This window comes from Gorilla gorilla, chromosome 23 (genome assembly GCF_029281585.2).
Source record: "Gorilla gorilla gorilla isolate KB3781 chromosome 23, NHGRI_mGorGor1-v2.1_pri, whole genome shotgun sequence".
Classification (NCBI taxonomy): Eukaryota; Metazoa; Chordata; class Mammalia; order Primates; family Hominidae; genus Gorilla; species Gorilla gorilla.
In genome coordinates, this window is record NC_086018.1 from 42,774,849 (window position 1) to 42,788,861 (window position 14,013).

At 50.0% G+C, this 14,013-nt stretch overlaps 1 protein-coding gene across 2 annotated transcripts in view; it reads left to right on the forward strand.

Moving 5' to 3' along the window:
* The window catches only part of ARHGAP8 (Rho GTPase activating protein 8), a 109,269-nt gene that overhangs the window by 23,852 nt on the left and 71,404 nt on the right, over positions 1-14,013 (forward strand). For both annotated transcript variants that reach the window (XM_031005500.3, XM_063704923.1), the window contains exon 2: positions 9,367-9,516. In XM_031005500.3, the coding sequence (XP_030861360.1) occupies positions 9,438-9,516 (79 nt within the window). In that variant the 5' untranslated portion in view covers positions 9,367-9,437. The remainder of the gene's footprint in view (positions 1-9,366; positions 9,517-14,013) is intronic.

The following is a 14,013-nucleotide window of genomic DNA, read 5'->3' on the forward strand; positions in this document are numbered from 1 at the left end:
CAGGCTTCTGAGCTATTGTAGGTTCTAGAAGCCTCTGCTGACCTTCTCAGGCACTCCTCTGCTCAAGAACCTGCTGTGTCTCCCTAGCACGTGTTCCTCAAGTCTGAATTATTCCACTCCCGTAACACTCTGCTATTCTTCAACAGGCATACTCTACCGCCTCCCGCTGGGCCCAGGCCTTCCCCTTGGCACAGTTGGAGCAGCCTCTGTTATGGTATGTGCCTGTCTCACGCTAGGGACCAGGGCTGGGCTCAGACCCTGGCGACTGACTCCCCATGTTGTGCTTAAACGTTCATCTCAATTTTAAACATTTCTCCCAACACTTTTTAAATAAAATCCCTGAGCTCTTCTGCTTGGAGAAAGTCCTGGCAAATCATTCCCAACAATAAAATCTCGTGATCAGAATGTAGTAGCGCTTTTCCCACTAGCCAGGTAGGTTCATGTCATTAAAAGGCTGCTTTAAACACTTTTCTGTGGCAGAAATTCAAAGACTTTCGCCCCTGAGCAGGGTCACTCTGTTGGGCCTGAAGTCTCCTCCCTACTGCTCGTTACCTGTTTAACAGCTGCTATCAGACACCCAGTGGCTTTCCTTCTGCAGCTGCTTTTTTTTTTCTCCCTTCTGAATTCTTAACTTGTATTTGAGCCCACCCAGTGGTGATTGTTTTGTTTTATTTTATTTAGTTAGTTGTTAATTTTGAGACAGAGTTTTGTTCTTGTCACCCAGGCTGGAGTGTAATGGCACAATCTTGGCTCACTGCAACCTCCGCCTCCCGGGTTCAAGCGGTTCTCCTACGTGACCCTCCCGAGTAGCTGGGATTACAGGTGTCCGCCACCATGCCCAGCTAATTTTTGTATTTTTAGTAGAGACGGGGTTTTACCATGTTGGCTAGTCTGTTCTCAAACTCCTGACCTCAGGTGATCCACCTGCCTCAGCCTCCCAAAGTGCTGGGATTACAGGCATGAGCCACCGTGCCTGGACTATTTTATTTATTTATTTATTTATTTATTTATTTATTTCCATAGATTATTGGGGAACAGGTGGTGCGGCTACATGAGTACGTTCTTTAGTGTTGATTTGTGAGATTTGGGTGCACCCATCACCTGAGCAGTATACATTGCATTCAATGTGTAGTCTTTTATCCCTCACCCCCTTTCCACCCTTTCCCCCTAAGTCCCCAAAGTCCGTTGTATTTTTCTTATGCCTTTGCATCCTCATAGCTTAGCTCCCAAGCTTAGCTCCCACTTATGAGAACGTAACAATGTTTGGTTTTCCATTTCTGAGTTACTTCACTTAGAATAACAGTCTCCAATCTCATCCAAGTTGCTATGAATGCCATTAATTCATTCCTTTTTATGGCTGAGTAGTATTCCATTGTATGTCTATATCACAGTTTCTTTATCCTCTCGTTGATTAATGGGCATTTGGGCTGGTTCCACATTTTTGCGATTGTGAATTGTGCTGCTGTAAACATGGGTGTGCAAGGATCTTTTTTGTATAATGACTTATGTGCCTCTGGGTAGACACCCAGTTGCGGGATTGCTGGATCAAATGGTAGTTCTACGTTTAGTTCTTTAAGGAATCTCCACGCTGTTTTCCATAGTGGTTGTGCTAGTTTACATTCCTGCCAGCTGTGTAGAAGTGTTCCCTGTTCACCGCAGCCACGCCAATATCTATTATTTTATGATTTTTTGATTATGGCCATTCTTCCTTCCGTAACTTCTTCAGGTGGTCAGGCTAAAATCAGTTTTCTGTGCCCTGGGACGATAGCGAAACAGCAGAAATAACGTCCTCATCCTTGATTCATTTCTGCCCCCAGTTGTAATGGTCAGCCCTCCTCTCTCTCTAACCCCACATTAAAAGGTAACTTCCAGGAAATGGAAAATCAGAACTCTCACACAGATATAAAACAAACATGTTAATGATTTTCTTTCACCCATGATGAGTGAACCAGGCAGCAGCTACCATCAGTTCAAAAGATGGTCTGCACAACACACCCACAAATAGATCAGGAATCTTGGAATGGATATGTAATGAAGGGCAGAAAGTGGAATTGCACAGTGACTGACTTTTTGGTCTCTGACTTCTTTTTTTTTTTTTTTTTTTTTGAGACAGAGTCTCACTCTGTCACCCAGGCTGGAGTGCAGTGGCGCGATCTTGGCTCACTGCAACCTCCGCCTCTTGGGTTCAAGCGATTCTCCTGCCTCAGCCTCCCTAGTAGCTGGGATTACAGGTCCCCGCCATCCACACCTGGCTAATTTTTGTATTTTTAGTAGAGATGGGGTTTCACCATGTTGGCCAGGCTGGTCTCGAACTCCTGACCTCAGGTGATTTGCCTGCCTCGGCCTCCCAAAGTTCTTGGATTGCAAGCATGAGCTACTGCGCCCGGCCGGTGTCTTTTTGTTCAACATATTGCGAGACCACTCATGTCAGTACGCGTGGCTATAGTGGCCTGTCCACCTGGCATGTAACATCCCCCTGTAGGACGTCCGCCATTTACATCTCCTTTGCCTGCTGTGGAGATTTACAGGGGCGGTTTCCAGTTTGAGGATTTTTTTTTTTTTGAGTTGGAGTCTTGCTCTGTCACCCAGGCTGGAGTGCAGTGGGGTGATCTCGGCTCACTGCAACCTCTGCCTACCAGGTTCAAGCAATTCTCCTGCCTCAGTTTCCCGAGTAGCCGCGATTACAGGTGTGAGCCATGGGCCACCACGCCCAGCTAATTTTTGTATTTTTAGTAGAAATGGGGTTTCACTGTATTGGCCAGGCTGGTCTCGAACTCCTGACCTCAGGTGATCCGCCTGCCTCGGCCTCCAAAGTGCTAGGATTATAGGCATGAGCCACCACGCTCGGCCTTTTTCTTCATTTTAGACAAAACAACAGGGGGGTCCCTTGAAGGGCATTTCCTCAAACCCTGCGGGCTTGTGTGAAACACGCCTCTGTGTTCTGTGTGCTTCTCCCTCAGGGTGTCAGAGGGAGGGACCCCCAGGCTGGGACCCCAAGAGGTGGCAGCAGGTGTCCCATCTGCCAGGTGAGCGTGTCCGGGCTGGACTTTGAGGAGCTGGCCGTCATAGCTAACGTATGTTCTCTCTCCAGCCTGGTCCTGGGAGAAGATCACTGGTATACATTTAGTTTTTGAGTAGATCATATATTCATGTGGCTCAAAAAAATCTAACTCTATAAAAATACACTCAGTGGGCTGGCACAGTGGTGCACAGCTGTGGTCTCAGCTGCTCAGGAGGCTGAGGCAAGAGGATCTCTTGAGCCCAGGAGGCCGAGGCTGCAGTGAGCTGTGATTGCACCACGGCACTCCAGCCTGGGCTACAGAGCAAGATTCTATCTCTTAAAAAATAAAATAAAAAACAGGCTGGGCACAGTGGCTCATGCCTGTAATCCCTGCACCTTGGGAAGCCAAGGCGGGTGGACCATCTGAGGTCAGGAGTTTGAGACCAACCTGGTCAACATAGTGAAAACCCATATCTATTAAAAACACAAAAAATTAGCCGGACATGGTGGCGGGCGCCTGTAGTCCTAGCTACTCAGGAGGCCGAGGCAGGAGAATCTACTGAACCAGGGAGGCGGAGGTTGCATTGAGCCGAGATTGCGCCACTGCACTCCAGGCTGGGCAACGGAGCAAGACTCCATCTCAAAATAAAATAAAATAGGTATTCAGTGAAAAGTCTTTCTTCCACCCCATCCTCAGGCCCTGCCCTCACCCCCACCACTGGCCAATGCCATTAGTCCATGTTTTATCTTTGTAGACTTGCTTTATGCAGATTTAAATAAAGCCCTGGGGATGAGGGTCATCCTCCCGGGTTGTGAGGCTTTAGTGAGATAACACCCTCATTCACAGTAGAGCTACCCTATAAGGTGCTAGGTTCTGTGTCCCATTTTACAGAAAAATAAACTGAGGCTCAGAGGCACTGAAGAGCATGCCTGAGGAAACCAGGCGGCAAAGGCCAAGCTGGGAGGAGAGCCTCGCTTCCAGGTATCCCCTGGGTTCCACGGACTCCCGTGCACATGTGTCCAAGTGAGGGGCAGTGGCTGTCACTATCATGTGCGCTGCCGGCGGCTGCTGGGCAGATTTCTCTTCTGGGTTTGAAATAACCGGAGGCGATCTTAAGAACCTACTGACGACCCGCCGCTCTGGAATAAATCATTTTCCATTCTGCATCTAGCATCAGCATTTCACATCCAGTTGCAGGAAGTCTTCGTGGAATTTTACATACATTGCTTGGTTTGCTTCCAAGAACTCATGATTTTGCCTTCTGGTTTACTCTCCTTACTGCTTCAGGCTTGCAGCGATAGGAACCCATTTCTCCCTTGGGTTGCTGTGGCAGCGTGACGGTAATGCAGATTCAGGAGATTGCAGTATGAGGTTCAAGTGTGGGCTGCGTTCAGATGGAGTCCCTTGACCTGCCTCATCCTGTTTCCTTACCATAGTGCTTCCCATGTACTGTAGCATTTTTTTCTTTTTAAAATGATTTATATTATATTATTTTTTAAACGTTTATTTATTTTTGAGACGGAGTTTCATTCTTGTTGCCCAGGCTGGAGTGCGATGGCGCGATCTCAGCTCACTGCAGCCTCCGCCTCCCAGGTTCAAGGGATTCTCCTGCCTCAGCCCCCAAGTAGCTGGGATTACAGGTGCGTGCCACCACGCCCGGCTAATTTTTTGTATTTTTAGTAGAAACAGGGATTCACCATGTTAGCCAGGCAGGTCTTGAACTCCTGACCTCAGGTGATCCACATGCCTCAGCCACCCGAAGTGCTGGGATTGCAGGCGTGAGCCACCGTGCCTGGCCTATTTTATTTATTTTTATTTTATTTTTAGAGACAGGATCTTGCTGTGTTGCCCAGGCTGGAGTGCAGTGATGTGAAATTGGCTCACTGCAGCCCTGACCTCCTGGGCTCAGTCATCCTCCCACCTCAGCCTCCTGAGTAGATGGGATTACAGGCATGCACCACCGTGTCTAGCCCTTCTCTTTTAAATTGGACTGAAATTCGTGTAACATTAAATTAACCACTTTAGGGCCGGGTGTGGTGGCTCACGCCTATAATCCCAGCACTTTGGGAGGCTGAGGCGGGCAGATCACTTGAGGTCAGGAGTTTGAGACCAGCCTGGCCAATGTGGTGAAACCCTGTCTCTACTAAAAATACAAAAAAATTAGCTTGGCATGGTGGCACGTGCCTGTAGTCCCAGGTACTCAGGGGGCTGAGGCAGGAGAATCGCTTGAACCCGAGAGGAGATTACAGTGAGCCAAGATCGCACCAGTGCACTCCAGCCTGGGCGACAAAGTGAGACTCCATCTCAAAAAATAAAAAATAAATGAAAAGAATAAATTAATCACTTTAAAGCACACAATTCAGGGCTGTCGAGTCCACTCACAGTGCTGTGTACCCACAGCTGCTAGTTAGTTCCAGAACGTTTTCATCACCCCAGTGGGAAACTCCCATTAAGCAGCCACTCCCCTGCCCTCCCTCCCTCCATTCCTGGCATCCACCCATCTGCTTTCTGTCTCTGTGGATTTGCCTATTCGGGACGCTTCATGTAAATGGGATCATACCGTGTGTGCTTTTTTGTGCCTGGTTTCTTTCACTGAATAGAGCGGTTTCAAGTTCCTCCATGTTGGGTCATAGGCCAGAACTTCATCCTGTTACGGCTGAGTAATATTTCACCATATGGCTGGACCGCACGTGGCTTATCCATCCATCCACTGGTGGACATCTGGGCAGTTGCCACCCTTTGGCTGTTGTGAGCAGTGCTGCTCTGAGCATGCGTGTACATGTATTTGCTCAGTCCCCGTCTCCAGCTTTCCTGGGCTTCTCCTTGGCTGGGTCGTAGGTTTGGCTTTCTGGGGAGCTGCTGGGGAGCTGTTTTCCACGGCACGTTTTAGCACTGAAACATCAGGAGGCCTCCACCTGTGCAGTGATGGGGGTGTCCACGTGGCTAACATGTAGGGCCACGGGGGTTTCCAGGCTGGTTCCCGCAGTGGGCCTGGGCCAGCCCAGCTCCAGCCCAATACACATGCTCCCCTCCCTTCCTCCCTCCCTCTGGGCCAGGCTGTCCCACTCCATCTTTCTGCTCAATCTTCTCAGGGCCCAGGAGGTTTCACCACGTTGGCAGGGCTGGTCTCGAACTCCTGACCTTGCATGAAGCCCAAGTCCTCCCCAAGTTCAAGGTTCCGTGGTCTGGCCTGGCTCTCCCATAGCCACGCTGACCTTGGAGGCCCTCTCCTGCCTGCAGGGCTTTGCCACTCTCTGAGTGCCCCCTCCCCACCCCCGCAGCGGTCCATCCCTGAGCTGTCCACCCAGAGGCAGGCGGGCAGTCCATTTCACTGCCACTCAGGGCCAGCACCAGCCAGGACCCACATCCGGGGCTTGTCATTGAAGAGCTCGGCCCCCACAGGCCTCCTGCTCCACCTTCTCTGCAGCCAGAGGGATCCTGGAAGCCCCATCAGGCAGGCTCGACTCAGGACGTCCAGTGGCTCTGTCACACTTGGGGTGAAGGTCCCTGGAGGCCCACCTCCTGCACCCACCTCCCCTAGGTCTCTCTCCTTTCCCTGTTCATGCCTCTGCTCCACCGCACTAGAGCCGGCATCCCTGAGGACAGAGCTGTGCAAGCTTCCAGTGGCTGCCGCAGCAGGTCCCCACCCCGTCAGCGGCACAAATAGCACAGAGACCTTAGCTTCCCGACCTGTCCGAAAGGTGTTTCCTGGGCTGAGGTCAAGGCGTTGGCGGCCGGGTGTACGTCCGGAGGCTCCAGGGAGGCTTTGTTTCCTGCCCTTTGCTGCCCACATTCCTGGGCTCGGGCCCATCCTGCCTCCAGCCGCAGAGCCTCTCCCCATCATTCTCTCTGCCTCCACCCATGGTCATGGCTGCTTCCTTGACTCAGCCCTTCCTGCCTCATTCTTGTAAGGACCCCCTGCAATTATAGTCAACCTCTGCACCCACGGGTTCTACATCCAAGGATGCAACCAGCTGCAAATAAAAAATACTTCATAACATAATACATAAAAAATACAACAATAAAAACTGCAAAAATCTTAATACCACAATAAAACCATGCAAATTAAAAATAAAAGTACACTGCCAGCCACGGTGACTCACACCTGTAATCCCAGCACTTTGGGAGGTCAAGGAAGGCAGATCACTTGAGGCCAGGGGTTCGAGACCAGTCTGGCCAACATGGTGAAACCCTGTCTCTACTAAAAAGACAAAAATTAGCTGAGCATGGTGGTGCATGCCTGTAATTCCAGCTACTCAGGAGGCTGAGGCAGGAGAATTGCTTGAATCCAGGAGGTGGAGGTTGCAGTGAGCAGAGATCATGCCACTGCACTCCAGCCTGGGCGAGAGAGTGAGACTCGGTCTCAAACAAAACAAAACAACAACAAACAGCATAAAAATTCCTTACATGGCATTTACATTGTATTTGGTATTATAAGTAATCTAGAGGTGATTTGAACAATACGGGAGAATGTGTGTAGGTTCCTTGCAAACACTATGCCATTTTCTATCAGGGATTTGAGCTTCCAAAGATTTTGGTATCCCTGGGGGGTCCTGGAACCAATCCCTCCAGGATACTGAGAGACAACTGTACTTTGGGCCCAACTGGATAATCCACGATAACCCACTCATTTCAAGATCCTTAACTTAATCCCCTCTGCAGAATCGCTTTTGCCACAGACGGTCACATGCACAGGGTCCAGGGAGCGGGATGTGGACATCACTGGGAGGCCTCTGTTCTGCCCGACGCAGGGGCTTTGCCTGTGTGGCTGCCGGGTCCTCACTGCCGGAAAGTGTTCTTGGCACATAGTAGGTACTCAATGCATATTTGTTGACTGACTGGAAGGAGGGGTGTCCTGTGGCACCCCCTACTCACCCCACCCTGGGACCCTCACACCTGTTGATGAACAGGGGCCTTGGCCCCATCCCCCGCCCCATTCCTGCACAGAGCGGTGCTGAGTAAATACCAGGTAAACACCCCAAGGACTGGGGTGGACGGGGACTGAGTGGGCAGGGAGGTGCCGGAGGCAGCTTCCAGCCCATGTGAGGCAGCCCTCAGGCCCCGCCTCATGCTCCCTTCTCAATGGGGTGTTGGTCTGGATGAGTGAATCTCAAATCTGGCTTTGCATCAGAATCACCTCCAGAAATTGTTAGAAAAGCCAGTGCTTTCTCCTCGGGCACCCTCACCAGCCTCGTCATGCCCTGGGCCTCCGAACTCCATGGGAGCTGACTCTACCCATCTCCTCGGGCCGCCAGCAAAGTGCCACAACCTGGCGGCTTAAGACAACAGGTCACTGTCTCAGTTCTGGAGGCCACCAGGCCAAAGTCAAGGTGTCTACAGAGCTGCACTTTCCCGAAGGCTCCAGGGGAGGGTCCTTTTTGCATCTTCTGATGGTTCCTGGTGTCCCTTGGCTTGCGGCCGCATCACACTAGTCTGTGACTCCGTCCTCACACACCCTCCCCTTGTATCTCCTGAGTCATTGGATTCAGGGCCCACCTTGATCCAGTTGACCACATCTTAACTAATTACATCTCCAAAGACCCGACTTCCAAATAAGGTCACATTCCGAGCTCCAGGAGGAATACTGGGGTGGGGAGGGGATAGTCTTCAATCCCCTACACCTGGGGTCCTACATGTACTCTAACCTTGAAATTCAAAATTCCTGTTCTTTTTTGCAGCTGAAAACATTTCTCTAAGAACCCTGATTGGTTTTGCATGAGAACCTCCCCTGCCAAGATTCAACTTAGGAGGGCAGCCTTTTCTTTCTTCCTCATATGGCAGTGACCCCAGTGCCTGCCCTCAACCCCAGCCCACCCTGGTGCTTTCGGCAGCACTGGCTTCCTGCTGGCTGCCAGTGTCAGGGTCTTTCATGGAGGCCTGGGTCAGAATTTGGAGCTGGAGGTTCAAGGTTAAGTCCACATCTTGCTGCCAGTTAGCAAGTCACTCTCCCTCTCTGAGCCTTAGTTGCCACCCCTGTCAATGTGGACAGTATCTGACCCTTAGGTCTTATTTTTCTCCCTCCATGGTGCTGGACACTGGATGGGCACTTAGTGGGTGTACAACCGAGGTAGAGTACACAGTGGGTGCATGGCTGGGAGAGAATGCTTAGTGGGTGCTCGGCTGAGGCAGGGCGCATAGTGGGTGCTCGGCTGAGGCAGGGCGCATAGTGGGTGCTCGGCTGAGGCAGGGCGCATAGTGGGTGCTCGGCTGAGGCAGGGCGCATAGTGGGTGCTCGGCTGAGGCAGGGCGCATAGTGGGTGTGCAGCAGAGGTGGGTGACTGTCTTATGAAAGGCATCAGGAGGCTCCCTCATTCCCCGCCTTACTGGAGAATGCACTGACTTCCTTTAATCTTCTTTGCCGCAGAGCTGCAGAGAGACAAGGCGGCGGCGGCTGCTGTGCTGGGTGCAGTGAGGAGGAGGCCCTCGGTGGTGCCCATGGCTGGCCAGGATCCCACGCTGAGCACGAGTCACCCGTTCTACGACGTGGCCAGACATGGCATTCTGCAGGTGGCAGGTAGGGCTCCAGCTGGGCAGTCTGCAGGACCATGGGCAGAGCAGCCTTCCTCTCGGCAACTTTGGGGCAAAGTGGGCTTGTCAGGGGCTGCCTCACTGCAGCTGGGCAAGATTGAAAACTAATTAGAGCCAGGTGCAGTGGCTCATACCTGTAATCCTAGCACTTTGTGAGGCCAAAGTGGGCAGATTGCTTCAGCCCAGGAATTCGAGACCAGCCTGGGCAATGTAGTGAGACCCCATCTCTACAAAAAAATACAAAAATCAGCCGGGCATGGTGTTGCATGCCTGTATTCCCAGCTACTTGCGGGGCTGAGGTGGGAAGATTGCTTCAGCCTGGGAGGCAGAGGTTGCACAGTGAGCCAAAATCACACCACTGCACTCCAGCCTGGGTGACAGAGTGACAGAGTGTTGAGACCCTGTGTCAAACAAACAAACAAACAAAAAAAAGAAGTAAAACTAATTGGAAAAGGAGGGCCTGCTAGTATGTTTGGAGAAATAAATTACACACTTGTCAAAGCATTGCCCAGGTGCTCCGAGAAGCCAATGGGCAGTGTCCTGCTAGGCTTTAAAGAGCAGAGGCTGAAATTTAATGAATTGTTTTATTAATCAAGGGCACTGTTATGTCTCATCCAAAGCAACGAACATCTGCAAAAACGTAGACAACAAACAACGCCGTGCCCAGCAGTTGGTCAGAGGAAAACATCTTGCGTTGCTTTGTTTTGTTTTGTTTGAGACAGGGTTTCGCTCTGTCGCCCAGGCTGGAGTGCAGTAGTACGATCCCAGCTCACGGCAACCTCTGCCTCCCGGGTTCAAGAGATTCTCCTCCTCAGCCTCCCAAGTAGCTGGGATTACAGGCGCTCACCCCCACACTCAGCTAATTTTTGTATTTTTAGTAGAGACGGGGTTTCGCCATTTTGGTCAGGCTGGTCTTGAACTCCTGACCTCAAGTGATCCATCTGTCTCGGCCTCCCAGAATGCTGGGATTACAGGCGTGAGCCACCGTGCCTGGCCTTGCGTTGCTTTAATTTAGGCCTGAGCATGCATTTCTCCCATGGGCAGTGAGTCCAACCCTCACGTTGGTGTCCCCTGCACTGAGCTCCATAATCATTAGCTGTCATCTCTGAGGGGCCTGGAATCTTGTCAAGGTAATGATAAAAAGAGGCCAGTTCTCAAACAGTTAAAGACCCCAGAAACATGATAAACCCTTTAGTGCACACTGTGTACAGGAGGGACAGCAAGAGGGCAGGACTTGACAGGCACTCAGTCATTTGAAGCCCCAAATGTCCTTTTAAGAAAACTCCTAGGGTTTAGGTAGAGGGGACACTGGACCGAGTGTGAGGAATGCAGATCCCCTGGCCAGGTGCCAACAAAAGGAAGGCAGGAAATATATATTTTTAATTTATATAGTGTTTAAAATTTTTGTTATATGTTATTATTATTATTATTATTATTGTTATTTTGAGATGGAGTTTCATTTTGTCATCCAGACTGGAGTGCAATGGCACGGTCTTGGCTTACTCTAAACTCCACCTCCCGGGTTCAAGCGATTCTCCTGTCTCAGCCTCCCAAGTAGCTGGGATTACAGGCGCCTGCCACCACACCCAGCTAATTTTTGTGTTTTTAGTAGAGACGGGGTTTTGCCATGTTGGTCAGGCTGGTCTCGAACTCCTGACCTCAGGTGATCAACCTGCCTTGGCCTCCCAAAGTGCTGGGATTATAGGCATGAGCCACCATCCCTGGACTTTATTTTTATTTTTTGAGACAGGGTCTCACTCTGTTGCCCAGGCTGGAGTGCAGTGGTGCCATCTTGGCTCACTGCAGCCTCACCCTCCCAAGTGCAAGTCCTCCCGAGGAGCTGGGATTATAGGCATATACCATCATGCCTGGCTAACTTTTGTATCTTTAGTAGAGACAGGGTTTTGTCACGTTGGCCAGGCTGGTCTCGAACTCCTGACCTCAAGTGATCCGCCTACCTCTGCCTCCCAAAGTGCTGGAGTTTACAGGTGTGAGCTACCATGCTGGCTGGTTATTATTATTTTAAATGAATAAATATTTTTGAATTTTCTGTTTTAGTTTTCTAATATGGTAAATATATATGGATACAACCCGCTTAAAAAAATAAAGCTCTTCGAAGTCCTTAATAATAACCTTAGGAATACTGATGGGTTCTGAGACCTGAAAGTTTGAGAACTAGTACACTTGCCTATGATCTGTCTAGGTAAATAAATGTTTCTTGTGCACGTGGAAAGAATGTATGTTATGCGTTGTTGGGCAGAATGCTCTATGTATTTCAGTTAGGTTAAGTTGATTAATGATTAAGTTGTGTCCACATCTCCTACATCCTTATTCATGTTCTGTCTGCTCTCAGTTACTAATGGAAGAGTGTTCACAGCTCCCAGAATTGGACTTTGTAAATTTCTTCCTTTAGTTCAGTCCGTTTTTGCTTCCTGTGTTTTGATGCTTTTTGGTTTTTTTGTTTGTTTTTTGTTTTTTTGGAATGAAGTCTTGCTCTGTTGCCCAGGCTGGAGTACAGTGGTGCGATCTCAGCTCACTGCAACCTCCAACTCCCTGGTTTCAAGTGATTCTCCTGTCTCAGCCTCCCAAGTAGCTGGGATTACAGGCACCCGCCACCAAGCCACGATAATTTTTGTATCTTTAGTAGAGACAGGGTTTTGCCATGTTGGCCAGGCTGGTCTCAAACTCCTGACCTCAGGTGATCCACCCGCCTCGGCCTCCCAAAGTGCTGGGATTACAGGTGTGAGCCACTGCGCCTGGCCGATGCTTTGTTACTAGGAGCATATATACTTAGGATTGTTATGACTTCTTGATGTATTGACCTTTTTTTGAGACAAGGTCTCACTTTGTTGCCCAGGCTGTGCAGTGGTGCTGTCTCGGCTCACTACAGCCTCTACCTCCCTGGGCTCAGGCAGTCCTCCCGCCTCAGCTTCCTGAGTAGCTGGGACTACAGGCACAGGCCACCACACCTGGCTAATTTTCTTGTTTTTTTGTAGAGACAGGGTTTTGTCATGTTGACCAGGCTGGTCTTGAACTCCTGGGCTGAAGCAATCGGCCTATCTTGGCCTCCCAAAGTGCTGGGATTATAGGTGTATTTTTTACCATTATTAAGTGACCTTCTTTATGTCTGGTGATACTGCTTGTCTTAAAGTCTGATTTTTCTGGTACTAATATAGCCAAGACGGCTCTACCAGCTTTCTCATCACTGGTGTTGGTAAGGTGTGCCTCTTCCATCTTTTTTCTTTTCAGTCTGTCTCAGTCTGCACAGAAAGTTCATCTGTTACAAACAGCTTATCACTAAACATTTTTTAAAAACTTTAATTGCAAGATGGACATATAGCAGAAATCACATTGTCAAAGCCTGGGAGGGTCAGCAGAGGAGATTGCACTTGGTCATGGTGGTTCTGGGGCACATTAAACAGAGGACGGATGTAATCAGATGTATAATTTAGAAGTCTCTGGGGTTGAAGAATGATGACAGCAGCTACTAGAGTCAGGGAGGCCAGTAAGAGCAAGAATAGAGGTTTGAGTTAATGTCGTGGCAGTGGGATGCAGAGGAGGGCATGGAGTTGAGAGATGTTTTTAAAAACGTCCAGCTGGTGGCCTAGCTGAAACCAAAAACTGGGGTTGGAGGTTGTCACATGGGATGAGGTTTCCAGGGGTGTAAAGGAAGAGTTTAAGAGAAGAGGTGGCCAGGCTACCTACAGGCCATGGTTCATGCCTGTAATCCCAGTACTTTAGAAGCCCAAGGAAGGCGGGTCACCTGAGGTCAGAAGTTCGAGACCAGCCTGCCCAACATGGTGAAACCCCGTCTCTACTAAAAATAAAAAAAATTAGCCAGGTGTGGTGGCACATACCTGTAATCCCAGCTACTTGGGAGGCTGAAACAGGAGAATCGCTTGAACCCGGGAGACTGAGGTTTCAGTGAGCCAAGATCACACCATTGCACTCCAGCCTGGACAACGAGAGCAAAACTCTGTCTCAAAAAAAAAAGAGAGAAGGGGGAGCCCTGGGAAGTAACTTGGCCGCCTTCTTTTTTTTTTTTTGGAGACGGAGTCTCGCACTCTCTCCCAGGCTGAATGCAGTGGCATGATCTTGGCTCACTGCACCTTCTGCCTGCTGGGTTCAAGCCATTCTCCTGACTCAGCCTCCCGAGTAGCTGGGACTACAGGCACGTGCCGTCATGCCCAGCTAATTTTTTGTATTTTAGTAGAGACAGGGTTTCACTGTGTTGCCCAGGCTGGTCTCAAACTCCTGAGCTCAGGCAATCCGCCCGCATCGGCCTCCCAAAGTGCTAGGATTACAGGCTTGAGCCACCGCATCCGGAACTTGGCCTTCTTCTTCAATGTGCCTCCCTCCACTTGCTCTCCCTGTGGGTACCCCGGGGGCTGGGAACCTTCCAGATTATTCATCCTTCTCCCAGCAAAAAGAAAACTAATTGGAACAAGAGGACCTGCCAGGGTTTAGCCTGGGAGGGATGTTG